General features: G+C 37.7%; 2 protein-coding genes across 3 annotated transcripts in view; one reads left to right on the top strand and one right to left on the bottom strand.

Moving 5' to 3' along the window:
• MFSD8 (major facilitator superfamily domain containing 8) overlaps positions 1-21,532 on the top strand; it is a 78,763-nt gene that overhangs the window by 19,076 nt on the left and 38,155 nt on the right. For both annotated transcript variants that reach the window (XM_037830626.1, XM_037830625.1), the window contains exons 2-3: positions 17,338-17,429; positions 19,438-19,481. In XM_037830626.1, the coding sequence (XP_037686554.1) occupies positions 17,338-17,429; positions 19,438-19,481 (136 nt within the window). The remainder of the gene's footprint in view (positions 1-17,337; positions 17,430-19,437; positions 19,482-21,532) is intronic.
• LOC119529846 (small integral membrane protein 15-like) lies at positions 7,034-7,312 on the bottom strand. Its single transcript, XM_037830637.1, has one exon. The coding sequence runs from the start codon at positions 7,310-7,312 to the stop codon at positions 7,088-7,090; it is 225 nt and encodes a 74-aa protein (XP_037686565.1). The 3' UTR covers positions 7,034-7,087.

Raw genomic sequence — 21,532 nt, 5'->3', positions numbered from 1 at the left:
CTATATATTGCATAAGAATAACCTCCAGAATGACCTCTTAACTCCATTTGAGATCTCTCAGCTACTGAAACTTTATTTTATTTCATTTCTCTTCCCCCTTTTGGTCAGGAAGATTTTCTCAATCCCACAATGCGTGGTCCAGGCTTATCCCAGAGAGTCATGTCCCACATTGCCAGGGAGATTTATACACCTGGGAGTTGTGTCCCATATAGAGGGGAGAGCAGTGAGTTTACCTGCCAAGTGGGCTTAGAGAGAGACAGGCCACATCTGAGCAACAAAAGAGGTTCTTTGGGGGTGATTTAGGCAACATTATACATAGGCTTCGCTTCTCCTTTGCTGTAATAAGCTTCATAAGAGCAAGCCCCAAGATCAAGTACTTGGCCTACTACAGTGGTATTCACCAGTGCTTGCAAAAATATCAGAAATTCCACAGTTGGCAAAGTATAATGTTTCCAGATTTTCCCCAGGCCCTCAAGTGGGCTTAAAAAAAATTAAAAAAATATACTTTTATTCTCTGCCGAAATTACTCTAGGATGTATCAGGGTTTCATGCCAGATATCGCCCCTTCTTCAAGGTTCCATATAATTATGGTGTTTGAATAAACTCACCATACAAGTTAAATTATATAGCATGCTACAGAAAGCATAGATTTTGTACCAAATAAACATCTCTTCCTTTGGTCTCACCCAGAAGTTGAAGTTTTAAAACACAGTCAATATCTTCCTTTTCCCTTTAGTCTGCTATACCTTAGTTCTAATCAAGTCCATTTTGTTCATATCTCTAATTGAAGTCTGATTTCCTTTTCAGCTTTTTAAACATTTGCTGCATGGGTGATGCTGACATTCATAGCTGCTGAACTCTGGCTCTGAGTCTTAGATGTCACACAGATACCTGAAATTACGGGGACTGACCAGGTTATACACAAACAGCTCAGCATCTCAGAATTTAGAGATAACCATTAAAACTCATGAATACATGTGACTGCTCTAAGAGCTTACAGTCTAGGAACCTTTACCATAAGCCTTTCCCTGCCCTGATAACCTGTGCTCTCAGATTCAGTTCTCAGAGTTTGTACATTATTGTTAATCAATATTAGTGAGGCATTATAACGTTTGTCTTTTTGATTTTGGGTCATTTCACTCAACATACTGTCCTCAAGGTCCATTCACCTAAGTGCATACCTCACAACTTTACTTTTTCTTGCCACCACTCAGTATTCCGTCGTATATATACATCACAGTTCACCATTCCATTTATCAGGCGATGTACCCTTAGTCCACCTCCATCCACTGCAGTTGCTGAATATGGCTGTCATAAACACCAGTGTGCAATGTTCAGTCAAGTCCCTGCTTTCAGTTCTTCCAGGTATATACCCAATAACGGGGTTGCAGGACGATATGGCAACCCCATAGTTAGCTTCTTCTGGAACCACCACTCTGACCTCCAGCTGGGCTATGCCATTCTACTTCCCTACCAACAAGGAATAGGTACATCCCTCTCTCCACATTTTCTCCAGTGCTTGAATCCTCTGTTTATTTTTTTTTAACAGTTTTATTCAGACACCATAGAATCCACCCTAAGTAAACAATCAGTGATTCCCAATATAATCACATAGTTATGTATTCACTACAATCAGTTTGAGGACATTTCCATCTCTTCCCCAAAGAAAGAGGAAAAGGAGAAAAAAAATGAAGAATAGGAACATAAAAGATAGAAGAAAAATAAAAATAAAATACAATGAAAAGGTCAGACAACATCACCACCACCAATATCACTCCCTTATATCCCCCTCTTATAGTCATTTAGCTTTGGTATATTGCCTTTGTTATAATGAATGGAAGCACCTTTCAGTGTTACCATTAACTATAGACTCTGGTTTACATTGATTGTATTTTTCCCCTATACTGTCTAATTTTCAACACCTTGCAATGTTGACATTCATTTGCTCTCCCTCATTTAAAAACATTCTCATACTTGTACATTTAATCACCATCACTGATCACTCTAGGGTTTGCTAAGTTATACACTCTCAGTCTTTATCTTCTATCTTTCCTTCTGGTGTCATACATGTCCCTAGCCTTCCTCTTTCAACTGTACTCACACTCATCTTTGTTCAGGGTACTTACAACATTGTGCTGCCATCACGCAGTATTGTACTATCCATTTCTGGATCTATACTATCAATCCTGTTTAACCTTCTGTACCACTTCAGCATCAAATGCCTGAACTCTAACCTCTTTCTATCTCCTGATAACCTATGTTCCCAGCTCTCAACTTTTGCTCATCATTGTGAGTCCAAATTAGTGAGACCATCCAGTATCCATCTTTCTGTTTCTGGGTAATTTCACTCAATGTAATGTCTATGGTCTACCATTTTGTATTTTGTATTTTATATGTCACATCTTAGTTTATTTTTATTTTTTCCCTCTTTCTCTCTCTTTTTACCCTGACTGATAGTCTTCATTTCTACACTCTTCTCCTAACCTCTCTCTCCTGTCTTTTCCTGTCTGTCTGTAGTGCTCCCTTTAGTATTTCTTGTCAAGCAGGTATCCTCTTCACAAACTCTCTGTGTCTGTTTGTCTGAAAATATTTTAAACTCTCCCTCATAATTGGAAGGACAGTTTTGCTGGATATAGAATTCTTGGTTGGCAGTTTTTCTCTTTCAGTATCTTAAATATATCATGTATTGCCTTCTCGCCTCCATGGTTCCTACTGAGAAATCTGCACATAATCTTATCGAGCTTCCCATCTGCTTTTGTATGTCTCCATTGTGTTTTTCATCTCTTCTATTGTGCCTTTCATTCCCATAATTTCTGCCAATTATTTTTTCAGACTTTTGAGTTCTTCCTTCTGTTTGCACAATGACTTCCTTATATCCTTCCTCTCTTTTGCTGTATCTTCCCTCAACTCATTGATTTTATTTTTGAATTGATTTAGGAGATTTGTTTGAGTAATAATTAGTTATTTCAATTCCTGTATCTTAGTTGAAGTGTAAATTTGTTCCTTTGACTGGGCCATATCCTGATTTTGCCTAATGTGATTTGTAATTTTTTTTGTCTAGGCATCTGGTTTCCTTGATTATCCCAATCAGATTTTCCCAGAACAGACAGGCCCGGGTCTCAGGAGGAGGCTGTATTCAATATCAGGTTTCCCTGAGAGTAAGATGCGGAAGATTGTCAGACTTTCCTGTGAGGCCTGTAGATGCTGTGCTTTTCCTATCCTGCCCAACAGGTGGTGCTTGTCAGCCCACAGCTCCCCACTGGCATAAAGAATTGTGGTGCATTTAATTCTCTGTGGGTCCTGTCCCAGCCAGGGACCAAGGGTGTCAGAAGCCAAGCTTAAGCCCCCCCACCCCAGGCCCAGGGATCTGAGTTCTCTGAGGGAGGGCTGCCACATGAGCTTGGCCCCGTCCCTCTCTTTTCTTAGGGAAGATAAGCCCTTTAGGGAGTTGTCTCCTAGACTTGAGTTTTTCCTTTGACTCTCTGACTATCTTAACTCCTCCCTTTCCTTAGTCAATGCTGATAATTGAAAAAGCCTGAGGCTTTCTCTAATGAGCTACTTAGAATGAGAGGAAAAAAAAAAGGAAAAAAGGAAGACGTTTCCTTTCCCGAGTTAGACCCCAGCCCTCCAGTTCACAAGGCAAGAACTGGAATTGGTACCTGGTTCTATGTGCCCCTTTTCTTGGGGCACAGCCCTTGCCCAGTATTCTGATCTCAGTGGACTCCAAAAGCCTCTGTTTTTATTTATTTATGTATTCTTTTTTCCTGTCAGCCCTGCCTCCTCTTTGCCAGGATAAACCTCTGAGTACCTTTCCTGCTTGCTCTGGGTTTATATGTTCTTGTAGCCTGTATTCAGTAGTCCAAATTTGTAAATGAAAACTGCAGTTGGAGCTTTGTTGAGCTACATTCCCTTACTCCCTGCAGGGACTGCTTCTTTTTCACACATCAAAGTTTTGCAACTCAGCCTGCCATGCCAGTTGGGGGAGGGGTGTCAGCTACACAGTTTGAGGTGCTTTACTTACAGTTCTATGCTGCGATCTCAGCCATTCCACCCATTCCTTACTGGTGTACAATGTTGTCTGGTCACGGATGTGCCTCCATCAGTTGTTCCAGACTATTTTCTAGTTGTTCCTGTCTATTTACTAGTTGCTCTAGGGGACTAACTAAATTCCACTCCTCCCTATGCTGCCATATTGCACCACCTGCTACCATTACTTTTTTCAAATTTTAGACTTTTTAAGTTAACATTTAAATGATAGTATAAATTCAGTCTTTAGTAACATTTTTTTTTGTTTAGACATGTTGAAGTGGTTTCAATAAAACTTAGTAATTTTTTTTTTTAATGTTGAATGACAGTGGGCAATGCTGTCTTGTCCCAGATCTTAGAGGAAAAGCTTTTAGTCTTTCACCATTGAATACAACATTATCTCTGGGTTTTTTGTATATAGCCTTCATCAGGTTGAGGAAATTTCCTTATATTCCTATCTTTCTGTGTTTTTATTGAGAAAGGATGCTGGATTTTGTCAAATGCCTTTTTGCATCAATCAAGATGATCATGTAGTTTTTCCCCTTTGATTTGTTAATGTGGTATATTACCTTAATTGATTTTCTTGTTTTGAACCACCCTTGCATACCTGGGATAAAACTGACTTGATCATGATGTCTAATCCTTTTAATGTGCTTATTGGATTTGATTTGCTAATATATTGTTAGGATTTTTACATCATTAGGGAAATTGGTCTGTAATTTTTTTTTCTTGTAGCAGCTTAATCTGGCTTTGGTATTAGGGTGATATTGGCTTCATAGAATGAGGTACTATTCCCTCCCTTCAATTTTTTGTAAGAGTTTGAGCAGAATTGGTACTAATTGTTTCTTGAATGCTGTGCCAGTTTGAATGTATTATGTCCCCCAAAACGCCACTAACTTTGATGTAATTTTGTGTGGGCAGATGTATCAGTGTTGGTTAGATTGTAATTCTTTGAGTATTTCCATTGAGATGTGCCCCATCCAACTGTGGGTGATGACTCTGGATAATTTCTATGGAGGTGTTACCCCACCCATTCAGGGTGGGTCTAAATTAAATCACTGGAGCTATATAAATGAGCTGACAAACGAAAGGAACTTAGTGCAGCTGAGAGTGACATTCTGAAGAGGAGCTACAGCCAAGAGGGACACTTTGAAGAATGCACAGAAGCTGAGAGAGTAGCTGCAGATGAGAGACAGTTTGAAGATGGCCGTTGAAGATAGGCTCTTGCTCTGGAGAAGCTAAGAGAGGACAAATACCCCAAGAACAACTAAGAGTAACATTTTTGAGGAACCGCAGCCTAGAGAGGAATGTCCTGGGAGAAAGCCATTTTGAAACCAGAACTCTGGAGCAGACACCAGCCACTTGCCTTCCTAGCTAACAGAGGTTTTCCGGACACCATTGGCCATCCTCCAGTGAAGGTACCTGATTGCTGATGTGTTACCTTGGACACTTTATGGCCTTAAGACGGTAACTGTGTAACCAAATAAGCCCCCTTTTATAAAAGCCAATCCATCTCTGGTGTTTTGCATTCCGGCAGCATTAGCAAACTAGAACAAATGCTTAGTGGAATTCGCATGTGAAACCATCTGGTCCTGGGCTTTTATTTGTTGGGAGGTTTTTGATTACCATTTCAATATCTTTACTTGTGATTGGTTTTTGAGGTCTTCTACTTCTTCTAGAGCCAGCATAAGTTGTTTCCATGTATGCAGGGAATTGTCTATTTTATCTAAGTTTCTAGCTTGTTGGCATACAGTTGTTCATAGTATCCTCTTTTTTTTTTTATAAAAATATCAAATTTATTTCAATATCTAGTTTCATTTTTAAATTAGAGCTGTTGGACAATTTTCTTTAACTTAAAATTCATATAAAAAGTGAGGAAACATTAATAAGCTATGAAAGACTGACCAGGAAAAAAATTTTAGAACACATATTTACAAAAGCCATGTTTAATAGTAAAAATTCCAGTTATACTACTTACTGAGAAATAGTCTTTAGCTCTTTACTTCCAAATGTAATGTTCTCATTTTGAAGTAATTAATCTATTTTCACCACAATTACTATGCCCAATAAAATTTTTCCAAGCTTTCCTTACCACTTGTGAAGTATGACTCAACTATTCATCTTAAGAGTTCCTTAAAAGAACTCTTTTGTTTGATCAAAAAGTATAGGACATCACTACCACATGCGGTAAACAAAAAAATGGAGTAAAAAACAAAAGTGGTATTTATATAGTAAGCAATTTACCTGATAAGAATGTTAACTATTTCACATTTGTACTTAGCACAAGCAAAAATAAAGAGGTTCCAAGGTACTATAATGTTTGGCATTTGTACTGCAAGCTTTAAATTATAATTTTATTCACGACAAGTCATGTCTAAGAAAATGGCCATGCTCATAAATAAAAAAACTGTTATATCCAGCAGGCAGTATTCTACTAGTCAAGAGAACTCTTTATAAAATTAAGTTAAAAAAATGCAGAATGTCTGATATTTATATTACCAGTATGAAGGCTAAAAATCACACAAACCATACAGAAAATAAAGGATTAAATGATTAATATTTGCTTTGAGGAAACCAGAAATGATTATATTCCAAGAAATAAGCAATAATGACAAAAGATGTGATTAATACACTATCTTTTTTAAGCCCAAACATACTTTTCATCTTAGAGGACAATCCTGACTTTTACTTTCTTTGTCCAGAATAGGACCTTAATTTCAGCTATTATTTGAATAGAGCTCATAATCTAAAATCATTTTTTTCACTATATGATATTCTTATTTTAGTAGATAGGCTACTAAATGATCAGTTATAAAGATTTTGTAGAATAAATGCCAATTTATCCAATAACTGTCACAGATACCAACATATTTCTATATCGAAGCCTAAAAGTTACTTCAGTACTGAGGTCATAACTAACATGATTCTTCGGTATGGTCAGACTTTGTTTACTATATAATACTGTCACAAAATCCAAAGAAGAAACCTTAGTTGAGTCCTTCTCCAAAGCTGCATAATTTTCCAAATAATTTTCCTCTGGTTTCAGAGCCTGTTCTTTTCTTCAATCCTTTTTTAGTCTTTTGGCTTTTGCAATAGTTCCTTGACGTTTTTGTTTCTTCTTCTGTTCCTTTTCCCTGGCCTCAATCATCTTGGCCAGTTTCCAGGATAGTACAGCACTTGCTAGAAACAATGGATTAAGGGCCAAAATCACTGTCGTAAGGAGGCCATATGGGTCCTTTGCAGCCCATTCCACAACATGCTCAGCCCAAGCCTTTATGTCAAACATCTTGAGTTGTGATCTCTAACTTTGTCCTGGGATTATTAGAGAGCCAGTCACAATTTCAGATGACCCTTGGTTGTCTTCTTTAGTTCTACCATACACTTCTGAGAGAAGGTTTAAATTCGTCAGACTGGAAGCAGGAAGCCATAGTATCCTCTTATGACTTTTTTATTTCTTTAGGGTAAGTAGTAATATCCACCCTCCTCTCATTTCTAATTTTATTTATTTGCATCTTCTCTTTTTTCTTTATCAGTCTAGCTAAGGGTTTGTCAAGTTTTGGTTTTGCTGATTTTCTCTTTTGTTTTTTTATTCTCAATTTCATATATTTCTACTCTAATCTTTGTTATTTCCTTCCTTCTGTTGGTTTTGGCGTTAGTTTGCTTGCTCTTTTTCTTGTTCCTCCAAGTGTACAGTTAGGTCTTCAATTTTAGCTCTTTCTTCTTTTTTAATGTAGGCATTTAGGGCTATCAATTTCCCAGCTCCAAATCAAGTTGAAGTCACTCAAAGAGAGAAACAAACAAGTTCATTACATTTTTTTTTTTTTTTTTTTTTTTTTGTACTTTCGATTGTTTACAGTACCATTACATAGTTGTACATTCATCACCTAAATCAATCCCTGACACCTTCATTAGCACACACACAAAAATAACAAGAATAATAATTAGAGTGAAAAAAAGCAATTGAAGTAAAAAAGAACACTGGGTACCTTTGTCTGTTTGTTTGCTTCCCCTACTTTTCTACACATCGATCCATAAACTAGACAAAGTGGAGTTTGGTCCTTATGGCATTCCCAATCCCACTGTCACCCCTCATAAGCTACATTTTTATACAACTGTCTTCGAGATTCATGGGTTCTGGGTTGTAGTTTAATAGTTTCAGGTATCCACCACCAGCTACCCCAATTCTTTAGAACCTAAAAAAGGTTGTCTAAAGTGTGCGTAAGAGTGCCCACCAGAGTGATCTCTCGGCTCGTTTTGGAATCTCTCTGCCACTGAAGCTTATTTCATTTCCTTTCACATCCCCCTTTTGGTCAAGAAGATGTTCTCCATCCCACGATGCCGGGTCTACATTCCTCCCCGGGAGTCATATTCCACGTTGCCAGGGAGATTCACTTCCCTGGGTGTCTGATCCCACGTAGGGGGGAGGGCAGTGATTTCACCTTTCAAGTTGGCTTAGCCAGAGAGAGAGGGCCACATCTGAGCAACAAAGAGGCATTCAGGAGGAGACTCTTAGGCACAAATACAGGGAGGCCTAGCCTCTCCTTTGCAGCAACCGTCTTCCCAAGGGTAAAACTTATGGTAGAGGGCTCAACCCATCAAACCACCAGTCCCCTATGTCTGTGGTCATGTTAGCAACCATGGAGGTGGGGTAGGCGAATACCCCTGCATTCTCCACAGGCTCCTCAAGGGGGCACTACATCTTTTTTTTTTTTTTTTCCTTGTTTGTCTTTTTTCTTTTTCTTTTTTTTTTTTTTTTTTAACTTTCCCTTCTTTTTTCAAATCAACTGTATGAAAAAAAAAGTTAAAAAGAAAACAAACATACAATACAAGAACATTTCAAAGAGACCATAGCAAGGGAGTAAGAAAAAGACAACTAACCTAAGATAACTGCTTAACTTCCAACATGTTCCTACTTTACCCCAAGAAAGTTACATACTATAGCAACATTTCAGTGAACTTGTTCCTACTACATCCATCAGAAATTAACAGACCATAGTCATTTCTGGGCATCCCCAGAACGTTAAATAGCTTATCTGTTCTTCTTGGATTATTGTTCCCCCTTCCTTAATTGCTCTCTACTGCTAGTTCCCCTACATTCTACATTATAAACCATTTGTTTTACATTTTTCAAAGTTCACATTAGTGGTAGCATATAATATTTCTCTTTTTGTGCCTGGCTTATTTCGCTCAGCATTATGTCTTCAAGGTTCATCCATGTTGTCATATGTTTCACCAGATCGTTCCTTCTTACTGCCGCGTAGTATTCCATCGTGTGTATATACCACATTTTATTTATCCACTCATCTGTTGAAGGACATTTGGGTTGTTTCCATCTCTTGGCAATTGTGAATAATGCTGCTATGAACATTGGCGTGCAGATATCTGTTCGTGTCACTGCTTTCCGATCTTCCGGGTATATACCGAGAAGTGCAATCGCTGGATCGAATGGTAGCTCTATCTCTAGTTTTCTAAGGAACTGCCAGACTGACTTCCAGAGTGGCTGAACCATTATACAGTCCCACCAACAATGAATAAGAGTTCCAATTTCTCCACATCCCCTCCAGCATTTGTAGTTTCCTGTTTGTTTAATGGCAGCCATTCTAACCGGTGTTAGATGGTATCTCATTGTGGTCTTAATTTGCATCTCTCTAATAGCTAGTGAAGCTGAACATTTTTTCATGTGTTTCTTGGCCATTTGTATTTCCTCTTCAGAGAACTGTCTTTTCATATCTTTTGCCCATTTTATAATTCGGCTGTCTGTACTATTGTCATTGAGTTGTAGGATTTCTTTGTATATGCAAGATATCAGTCTTTTGTCAGATACATGGTTTCCAAAAATTTTTTCCCATTGAGTTGGCTGCCTCTTTACCTTTTTGAGAAATTCCTTTGAGGTGCAGAAACTTCTAAGCTTTAGGAGTTCCCATTTATCTATTTTCTCTTTTGTTGCTTGTGCTTTGGGTGTAAAGTCTAGGAAGTGGCCTCCTAATACAAGGTCTTGAAGATGTTTTCCTACATTATCTTCTAGGAGTTTAATGGTACTTTCTTTTATATTGAGATCTTTGGTCCATTTTGAGTTAATTTTTGTGTAGGGGGTGAGGTAGGGGTCCTCTTTCATTCTTTTGGATATGGATATCCAACTCTCCCAGCCCCATTTGTTGAAAAGACCATTATGGCTCAGTTCGGTGACTTTGGGGGCCTTATCAAAGATCAGTCGGCCATAGATCTGAGGGTCTATCTCTGAATTCTCAATTCGATTCCATTGATCTATATGTCTATCTTTGTGCCAGTACCATGCTGTTTTGGCAACTGTGGCTTTATAATAAGCTTCAAAGTCAGGGAGTGTAAGTCCTCCCACTTCGTTTTTCTTTTTTAGAGTGTCTTTAGCAATTCGAGGCATCTTCCCTTTCCAAATAAATTTGATAACTAGCTTTTCCAAGTCTGCAAAGTAGGTTGTTGGAATTTTGATTGGGATTGCATTGAATCTGTAGATGAGTTTGGGTAGAATTGACATCTTAATGACATTTAGCCTTCCTATCCATGAACATGGAATATTTTTCCATCTTTTAAGGTCCCCTTCTATTTCTTTTAGTAGAGTTATGTAGTTTTCTTTGTATAGGTCTTTTACATCTTTGGTTAAGTTTATTCCTAGGTACTTGATTTTTTTAGTTGCTATTGAAAATGGTATCTTTTTCTTGAGTGTCTCTTCAGTTTGTTCATTTCTAGCATATAGAAACATTACTGACTTATGTGCATTAATCTTGTATCCCGCTACTTTGCTAAATTTGTTTATTAGCTCTAGTAGGTGTATCGTCGATTTCTCAGGGTTTTCTAGATATAAGATCATATCATCTGCAAACAATGACAGTTTTACTTCTTCTTTTCCAATTTGGATGCCTTTTATTTCTTTGTCTTGCCGGATTGCCCTGGCTAGCACTTCCAGCACAATGTTGAATAACAGTGGTGACAGCGGGCATCCTTGTCTTGTTCCTGATCTTAGAGGGAACGCTTTCAGTCTCTCACCATTGAGTACTATGCTGGCTGTGGGTTTTTCATATATGCTCTTTATCATGTTGAGGAAGTTTCCTTCAATTCCTACCTTTTGAAGTGTTTTTATCAAAAACGGATGTTGGATTTTGTCAAATGCTTTTTCAGCATCTATTGAGATGATCAATTGATTTTTCCCTTTCGAGTTTTTAATGTGTTGTAATACATTGATTGTTTTTCTTATGTTGAACCATCCTTGCATGCCTGGAATGAACCCCACTTGGTCATGGTGTATGATTTTTTTAATGTGTCTTTGGATTCGATTTGCAAGTATTTTGTTGAGGATTTTTGCATCTATATTCATTAGGGAGATTGGCCGGTAGTTTTCCTTTTTTGTAGCATCTTTGCCTGGTTTTGGTATTAGATTGATGTTAGCTTCATAAAATGAGTTAGGTAGTGTTCCATTTTGTTCAATGTTTTGAAAGAGTTTGAGTAAGATTGGTGTCAGTTCTTTCTGGAAAGTTTGGTAGAATTCCCCTGTGAAGCCATCTGGCCCTGGGCATTTATTTGTGGGAAGATTTTTGATGACTGATTGGATCTCTTTGCTTGTGATGGGTTGGTTGAGGTCTTCTAATTCTTCTCTGGTCAGTCTAGGTTGTTCATATGTTTCCAGGAAATTGTCCATTTCTTCTACATTATCCAGTTTGTTGCCATACAGTTGTTCATAATATCCTCTTATAATTTTTTTAATTTCTTCAGGATCTGCAGTTATGTCACCTTTTTCATTCATTATTTTGTTTATATGGGTCTTCTCTCTTTTTGATTTTGTCAGTCTAGCTAGGGGCTTGTCAATCTTGTTGATCTTCTCAAAGAACCAACTTTTGGTGATATTTATCCTTTCTATTGTTTTTTTGTTCTCTATGTCATTTATTTCTGCTTTAATCCTTGTTATTTCTTTTCTTGTACTTGGTTTAGGATTGGTTTGCTGTTCATTTTCTAGCTTCTTCAGTTGATCCATTAGTTCTTTGATTTTGGCTCTTTCTTCCTTTTTAATATATGCGTTTAGTGCTATAAATTTCCCCCTTAGCACTGCTTTTGCTGCATCCCATAGGTTTTGGTATGTTGTGTTCTCATTTTCATTCGTCTCTATATATTTAGCAATTTCTCTTGCTATTTCTTCTTTAACCCACTGATTGTTTAGGAGTGTGTTGTTTAACCTCCAGGTATTTGTGAATTTTCTAAGTCTCTGATGGTTATTGACTTCTAATTGTATTCCATTGTGGTCAGAGAATGTGCTTTGAATAATTTCAATCTTTTTAAATTTATTGAGGCTTGTTTTATGTCCCAGCATATGATCTATTCTGGAGAAAGTTCCGTGAGCACTAGAAAAGTATGTGTATCCTGTTGATTTGGGATGTAATGTCCTGTAGATGTCTGTTAAATCTAATTCATTTATCAGATTGTTTAGGTTTTCAATTTCCTTATTGGTCTTCTGTCTGGTTGATCTATCTATAGGAGAGAGTGATGTGTTGAAGTCTCCCACAATTATTGTGGAAACATCAATTGCTTCCTTTAGTTTTGCCAATGTTTCTCTCATGTATTTTGTGGCACCTTGATTGGGTGCATAGACATTTACGATTGTTATTTCTTCTTGCTGAATTGCCCCTTTTATTAGTATGTAGTGGCCTTCTTTGTCTCTCAAAACATCCCTGCATTTGAAGTCTATTTTATCTGAGATTAATATTGCTACACCTGCTTTCTTTTGGCTGTAGCTTGCATGAAATATTTTTTTCCATCCTTTCACTTTCAGTTTCTTTGTGTCCCTGTGTCTAAGATGAGTCTCTTGTATGCAACATATTGATGGTTCATTTTTTTTGATCCATTCTGCGAATCTATATCTTTTAATTGGGGAGTTTAATCCATTTACATTCAACGTTAAAACCGTGAAGGCATTTCTTGAATCGGCCATCTTATCCTTTGGATTATGTTTGCCATATTTTTCCCTCTCTCTATTAATATCCTTTATTGTACCCATACCGAATCTCTTTAGTACTGAACCTTTCTCCAGGTCTCTCTGTCCTGTCTTTGTTTCTCTGTCTGTAGGGCTCCCTTTAGTATCTCCAGTAGGGCAGGTCTCTTGTTAGCAAATTCTCTCAGCATTTCTTTGTCTGTGAAAAATTTAAGCTCTCCCTCAAATTTGAAGGAGAGCTTTGCTGGATAAAGTATTCTTGGCTGGAAATTCCTCTCACTCAGAATTTTAAATATATCGTGCCACTGCCTTCTCGCCTCCATGGTGGCTGCTGAGTAGTCACTACTTAGTCTTATGCTGTTTCCTTTGTATGTGGTGAATTGCTTTTCTCTTGCTGCTTTCAGAACTTGCTCCTTCTCTTCTATGTTTGACAGTGTGATCAGTATATGTCTCGGAGTGGGTTTATTTGGATTTATTCTATTTGGAGTTCGCTGAGCATTTATGATTTGTGTATTTATGTTGTTTAGAAGATTTGGGAAGTTTTCCCCAACAATTTCTTTGAATACTCTTCCTAGACCTTTACCCTTTTCTTCCCCTTCTGGGACACCAATGAGTCTTATATTCGGACGTTTCATATTATCTATCATATCCCTGAGGTCCATTTCGAGTTTTTCAATTTTTTTCCCCATTCTTTCTTTTATGCTTTCATTTTCCATTCTGTCATCTTCCAGGTCACTGATTCGTTGTTCAACTTCCTCTAGTCTTGTACTATGAGTGTCCAGAATCTTTTTAATTTGGTCAACAGTTTCTTTAATTTCCATAAGATCATCCATTTTTTTATTTAGTCTTGCAATGTCTTCTTTATGCTCTTCTAGGGTCTTCTTGATTTCCTTCATATCCCGTACTAGGGTCTCATTGTTCATCTTTAGTTCTTTGAGTAGCTGCTCTAGGTGTGTCTCTTCTGGTCTTTTGATTTGGGTGCTTGGGCTTGGGTTATCCATATCGTCTGGTTTTTTCATATGCTTTATAATTTTCTGTTGTTTTTGGCCTCGTGGCATTTGCTGACCTTGATAGGGTTCTTTTAGGGTTTGTAGACCAGTTGAAGTCCTTATCTCTAATTTATCAGATCTACAGCTTCGTGGAGTACACTTTCTCTAACTAACCAGCAGGTGGCGTCCACGAGCCACCTGTTCTCCACAAGCCAGATCTCCCCTGCTTAGCCTTTTTGGTGAGTGGGGGAGTGAGTCTTGTGGGGCCCAATTGGTGTCCCAAGCTTGTGTGTGTAGTTGGTGTTGCCTGCCCTGTATGTGGGGCGTGTTTCTGGGCAGTCGGGGAGGGGGGGTGGCCCTAACAATCAAATCTCCCTGATGATCCTAGAGTTTTAAAGCTACTGCAATAGTCTAATCCTTCAGTTCAGTCCTGCCACAGTTTGTCTCTGCCACTGACCCACAAGTCTTTGGTATTGGCGTATGGCTCCTGAGACTTGCAAGTGGGCCCCTCTTCCAGGCTGTGCACCCCAGGTCCTCTGTTGAGGGATGACTGTGCTATGTCACAGGTGAGTGCCGTCCCCCCAGGGCAGTTCTGGGCTGCTGGGCTGTGTTGGGAGGCTCCCAGTCTGCTCAAATGATGGCTGAATGGGGCTCTGTTAATTCACACTGCTCCCCCTTCCCAGCTCTGGGACATTCAGCTGAGGTTGCAGGGAAGGCTAATGTCCACGCCCAGTTTTGTGGTGTGTGCCTGTTATTTGAAGCACTTCCGTCACACTGGGTTGTCTGGGGCAGCTCTGGGCTATGGGGCTGGCGATGGGCAGGAGTGTTTCCTGTCCACCAGGATGGTGGCTGTGAGCGGACACCCCCCTTTTCTTGGGAAGTTGTGTTGTTTAGTGAATTTTCTCAGCCACTGGATTATTGCCTTTTGTCTCAGAGCTCTCTTAGTTCTGCTCTTGACTTGACGTGCCCAAATTTCAATTCTTTGAAGCTTTCTGTATTGAGCTTCTTAGAGTAATTGTTTTAGAAAAAGCAAAAAGGATTTTAAAAAAAAAAAAAAAAAAACAAAAAAAAAAAACGGCCCTCCTCAGAGATCTAATGGGTTATTGAAATGCTAATAGACAAAGCAACCAGGGCCATTAAGGAAAAGTGCCCAGGGCAGAGAGATCAGCCTTGCTTCGGGATTTGCATATGCGCCTCAAGGCCTGATCTCCGCCCTTCCCCTTTCTGTGTTCACCAGAACTCCAAAAATCCTCTGCTTTTATTTTGGAGTTTTTTTGTGTTGTTTTTTTTTCTATGCCTGTCTCCTCTCTGCTGGGCTGGCTGCTCTCAGAGTCTCTGGTGTCTGGCCTCAGTCTGTCTATGGTTGGAGTTTGAATCAGTAGAATGAGTTTCCGATGAGAGCAGCCACTGCAATTCTCCCTTCTCCTTCCCGGAGCTGACAGCCCCTCCTCCCCCGGGACTGAGCCTGGCAGGGAGGGGCGCGGGTCCCCTGGCCGCAAAAACTTACAGATTTCGCTGATCTCAGCAGTTCCACGTTTTCATGAGTGTTGTATGAAGTATGCCCAAAGACAGATTGCTCTGTGGTGTCCAGTCCACGCAGTTCCTGGCTTTTTACCTACTTTCCTGGAGGAGTAACTAAAACATACAGCTCACCAGTCCGCCATCTTGCCCCCTCATTACATTTTTCTTTCAGAATCGAATCATTTACTTCTCTTGGTTCCCTAACTTAGAAGAGATCTGAGCAAAATATTATTTGAAAATTTTCAGGCTCAATTTTTTTGGTTCCCTTTTTGTTTTTAATTTTATTGTGGTAAGATATATAGAACAAAAAAAATTGCCATTTTAACAGTTTTTAAGGTTACAAGTCACTGGCATTAATTAAATTCAAAGTGTTATACACCGTCACCACTATCTAATTCCAAAACTTTTTAATTATGCTGAACAGAAACTCTGTACCCATTAAGCATTAACTCCCCATTCCGTCTCCCTCTCTGCCAGTTCATGGTAACTCTAATCTACTCTCTGTCCCTATGAATTCATCAAGCTGATTTTAATGATAGTTCTTATTAAGTGATTGTAAGTGTAATTTCTGGTCTCCAGAAAATAATAAAGGTTAATTAAAGATGTAATAGTAACTCAGTGCCTTAATGTGATACCAGAATCCTGTGTTGTGGGATTGAATGGTGCATACCTTTTGTTTGTATGTGATTATCTGCATTATGTATTCCATGTTCCTCTGTATTGATTTCAAAATATGGGCATTTGGTATTCTGGATTTTCTAGGTATGTTACATTTTGGCTAAAGGTCTGTTTTTATGGAATACATACACAGTATTAAGAACTTTACATGTGTTATATCAGGAACCATACTTGGGACACAGTAGATCTAAAAAATATTATCTCCCATCTTCCTTCCCTCTCAACCACTCCCAACCACATCAAATTTGAAAAGGAAAGTTTCTTTTATGAAGACTGTTTATGAAGTCAGTTCTAAGGTTTATTTGAGAAAATAATCTTGGATTGTTAGAAGGCATTTTACCTATTTTTATATACTTGTCTTAATTGTTTGAAAACATAATGTTCAAATTTAGGTAAAACTTTTTAACTCCATATGCATATGTGAAAATGTAAAGAGTGCGTACATTCACATATCACCTGGCAGGGGTAAGAGTTCTGGTTGATATACTTGGGCCTATGTAAAAGATCAGTGCAGTCTAGTTGGGCTTGGGACCCTCTTTGGAATGCTAGTAGAACTTGTCTGTTAAACGAGGTAGAAGCAAAGGCAAGTTTTACAGGAGGTCTAGGGCTAGAAATGTCTTGGGTCACATCTGACTTTCCCAATGTCACTTCTATGTTGATTTTGCTAAAAGTATCCAGACAAAATACCTTCCTGCAACAAAGTTAATTGTCATACCAATGACAGTAATTATCTTATAACTGCTTAGGATCTGTCTATCCCACTTTAGAAAGTTCTAATTGTTGTAGCCAGTTTTTTTATTTTGACATACTTTATTTGCCTTAATTGTCAGTTTAACAAATTCAAACATTTTGGATTAATAAATTTGCAGTGTGCCAACAATAGCAAAACAATTGTTTGCGCAACATTTTTCTACCTTTTTAAGCTATCATGTGTCTCCCAAGTTTCTATAAATCTAATTTATTTATAATGATGCATAAATAGAATGCGTAGAAATTCTTTAAAAAATAAAAGGCTTTTTCAGACATGAATTAGTGCAGCAAAACCAAATTAGTGAATTCTACCTGTGTCATATCATTTTCATGACTTTGGAAGAGAGAAGAATAAAATTGTGCCACTTAATCCACAGATAATAAGATAAATTTATATTATTTTTTCTTCTTTACTCCTAGAGAATGGGATATTATAGAAACTGAGGAGCATTACAGGAGCCGATGGAGATCTATTAGGATTCTGTATCTTACCATGTTTATCAGCAGTATTGGTAAGTATTAGAAATTTTATGTAATTTTTAAAATTCGGATAAAATGTCGTATTTTAGACTCATTTATATTTTTTATAGGCACAACATACAAACAGTAAAGTGCAAGAATCTTAATTTGTATAGCTGAATGTATTTTAACTTAACATTGTTTCTGAATATGCTACTAAAAAGTAAAACTTTGTGAGGAAAAAATTCAAAATATTAATGTCTATATATAATTATGTTAAGATGAGCAATAAAAATAAATATGAATTATCAATACTGGGATAGTTTTTTAATTGTGGCAAAATATATATTAAACATAAAATTTGACATTTAAACCATTTTTCAGTATGCAATTCAATGTCAGGAATTACATTTACAATGTTGTGCAACCCATCACCACTATCTATTTTAAAAACTTTTTAATCACCCTAAACAGAAACTATGTACCCATTAAGAAAACCATACCAACCCCTTCCCCCGATTCTCCTGTTCTCCAGTCCTTAGTAAATGCTATCTCTATGAATTTGTCTCTTCTAGATAGTTCTTATAAGTGGAATAATGCAATATTTTTCCTTTTGTGCCTGGCTATTTCACTTAGCATAATGTTTTCAAAGTTCACCATGTTGTAGCACAAATCAGAACTCCATTTTTATGTCTGAATAATATCCCACTATATGTATGTATTAAATATCATTTATCTGTTCATCTGTTGAAGGATACTTGGGTTGTTTCCCCCCTTTGGCTGTTGTGCATATTGCTGCTGTGAACATTGTGCAATAATTTGTGTTTTTTTTAACTTTTTATTTTGAAAGAATTTCAAATTTACAGTACAGAGAACTCCCAATACCCAAATCCACCAACTTTTAACATTTTGCCACTTTTGCCATATCATTCTGTGCATCTGTTTCTCCAGTCTATCTAACTACCATCTATCTACCTACCATCTATCTACCTACCATCTACCATCTATCTACCATCTATCTACCATCTATTTTCTAAATGTTTGAGAGTAGGTTGAATACATCATGCTCTTTGAACATGTAGTACTTCCATGGGTTTTTCGTAATGATATGGAAATTCTCTTTTGCAACTACCTTAAGTACAATATCAAATTCAAGGAATTTAACGTTAATATATTACTTAGTCTGTATTACTGATTTTAATTGGCATGTTAAACATCTTACTGGTATACAAATTTCTTGATTGCAAAATCGTAGCCTTGGTTTCAAATATTAATTGGCTCTTTCAGTATTCTTTTCATGAAAGTCAATGTGCCAATTCAAAATATATTAAAGTGAAACTGATTAAATTATTTTTGAAAATAGCCATCATGAAAGGAGTGAAATACTGATACATATGACAACTTGGATGTTTGCTAAGTGAACAAAGCCAGACATAAGAGACCACAAATTATATGATTCTTTTCATATGAAAGCCAGAATACGAAAAGCTATAGTAAAGCTGTTTAAAAAATAAGATTTACAGAATTTCCGAATGGTGACATCTAAATTTAAAATTGATAAATAGAATTATAGCTTATCATTATAGTTTTCATGTAATAAAGGTTAGCAGAGATAATGAATTTTCTTTTAAGTACCATCTTGAAGTATCACTTCTCTCTTTAGATGACAGTTTTCCTTCTTCCTGGTCTTCTCTTCAGTCAGTATCTCCCTCAAACAACACAGGTTAAAGGCCTGGCACTGCCTGTATAACAAAGTGGCCTTTCCTTCATTCATCTCTGCTATAGAAACCTAGCAGAGCTTTCAGCATTTCCATTTACAGTAAAGGTGTGTGAGTGAGGAGAAAGAGTTCCTCTGCTTTTATTGTATCAATTATGGTCAGGGACTATCACTGTTATTTTCAAGCCTTCAGTATTTCTTTTCCTTCTGATAAACTTGGCATTTGAGTGCATACATTTGTGGGTTCTGAATGATATTTTAACAGCCACACTATGATTCAAAAACTCTGTGTAATAGTGATGAAATTTTTGTAAGTATGAATAATGGATTTTTCTTTTTCACAGCATTTTCTATTGTAATAATGTCAATATGGCCATATCTTCAAAAGGTTTGTACATTTCATTTTTTTATTGTTTAAGTAGTTTTAATAGTGGTAACTCTTGTATGGTTTAGCATTTTCAGGAGAATCTCTTTGGTATTCAACAGTTTAATCTTTCTTAGAATAACTTGAGATAATAATTTCTCTAAAAAGACTTACAAGTAAGGTTTATATGCTTCATTGTGCAAAACAGGACACTTTTGACATGTAAATGTTGCTATACCAGGAAAATTGAGTTATACCAAGACAGTGCTGGGGAAGCAGAGATGTATGGTCACCTATTTGTAAGCTACATTTGCATCCTATCACTACCCCCTCTAAAAAATAGGAAGCTAAACCAGATATAAGTCTGAAATCCCCAAATGTGCAAATATTATTTCTGTGGAATAGTTTCATGCTTTCCTATGAAAATCAGGTAACATTGTGAAAAGAATAAATAATTTACATATTTTGATGCTGTGGTTATTAGATAGGGAGGGGGAGTGACAAATAGAAGCAAGTTTGGTGTGAACCCTGACATTAATTAATCATCAAGTCTGATTGATTCTACCTTAAATCTCTGGAAGCTAACTTACTAAAAATTAGTATGTAAGTGGGTGACATATTCGTCTATAGCAATATTTCAGTTAAAGTTCTTGAAAGAGTCCCTCTGTACTTCCTAACCTCCAATTCATTCCTTAACCTGCTACAATCTGATTAATACCAGTGCGTCCCTGAAACTGCTCTTGTGAGGGTTTCCAATGATGTAATTGCTGACGAGATAGACATGTTTCAGTCCTTATTTAAGGTGACATTTGAGTAACATTTGACAGTGCTGTCCTCTCCCTACTTCTTGAAGCCCCCTCTTAGCTTCCATGACATTTCCTCGCTTTCCTCTTAACTCGAGCTAATTCTTCTCAAATACTTTCCTGCATTCTTCTTTCTCAACTTGTTACTTCATTGTTGATTTTTCCCAGACTTTGACATCTGTGCGTAAATGTGTCTGTGTGTGTATTTAGCCTACATCCTGAGCCTTGGCCCATATTAGATACTAGCCAATAATTTATTAGACATCTCATTTGGATGCACCTAGGCTCCTTATGTCTTTACACATTTCTTCTTTTTTTCTGGAATGGTTTCTCTCCCTCCATCCCTCCTTCTCTCTCTTCTTCCCTTCCTCACTCCTTTCCCATTATCTTTTATTTATCCTTCTAGGCTTAGGTCCAGTGTCACTTCCTCTGGAAAGGCTTCTCTGACTGTGCCTTCCTCCATTTTGGGTTAGAAGGTTCTCCTCTGTGTGCTTCTTTGTCTTTAGCACCTATCATGGAATGCTATAACAGTACATTTGCAGAGAGTTTACTTAACTCCCTGTCTAGATTGTAAGGATGGTCAGATGGTTTCAGCAAAAATACTATGCACAATTAAGGGATCAAAAAGTATAGCTAAGAGGAGGGGGCAAGATGGTGGCAAAGAGAGGCATGGAATTTAGTTAGTCCCCCTGAAGCAACTAATAAATAACCAGGAACAACTAGTAAATAATTTGGAATAACTGCTGGGGAACAACCATGACTGTCCACGCATCGTACACCAACCTGGATTGGGAGGAATACCTGAGATCGCAGAATAAAATCTGTACGTAAAAACTGTGGAACCGTGCGGGGAGTCCACTCCCCCCACAGCAGGCTGAGCTGCAAAACCTCACTGGCATAGAAAGCAGCACTCTCCCAGCAAGTGAATGTAGCTCAACTGAGTCCAACTGGGGTTTTAATTAACAAATGTGGACTGCTGAATACAAGCTACAAACCCGCAACAAGCAGACAGAGGCTTTTAGTGACGACTGACCTCATCTGTCCCATGAGGGGGAGCCCAGAAGACCAGGTGTTCACACAACAACCTGGGAAGTTATCCTCATTTGACAGGTGAAGAATTAAAGCATGCTATTTGATTTCCCAGATACTCAAATACAGTATTGTTCAGAATCAGATAACTGGAACCTGGTTTGCAAACTCCTTGATGGCAGGGACTGTGCTTATTCATCTTTGTACCCCTATTGCCTAGCACAGTTTTTGTCAAGTAAAGGA

Source organism: Choloepus didactylus, chromosome 3, assembly GCF_015220235.1.
Source record: "Choloepus didactylus isolate mChoDid1 chromosome 3, mChoDid1.pri, whole genome shotgun sequence".
Taxonomy (NCBI): Eukaryota; Metazoa; Chordata; class Mammalia; order Pilosa; family Megalonychidae; genus Choloepus; species Choloepus didactylus.
This window is presented reverse-complemented; position numbering and strand designations above follow the sequence as displayed.

Excerpts from the sequence above, each read along its gene's own strand:
- LOC119529846 (XM_037830637.1), bottom strand. The coding sequence starts at position 7,312 with ATGTTTGACATAAAGGCTTGGGCTGAGCATGTTGTGGAATGGGCTGCA.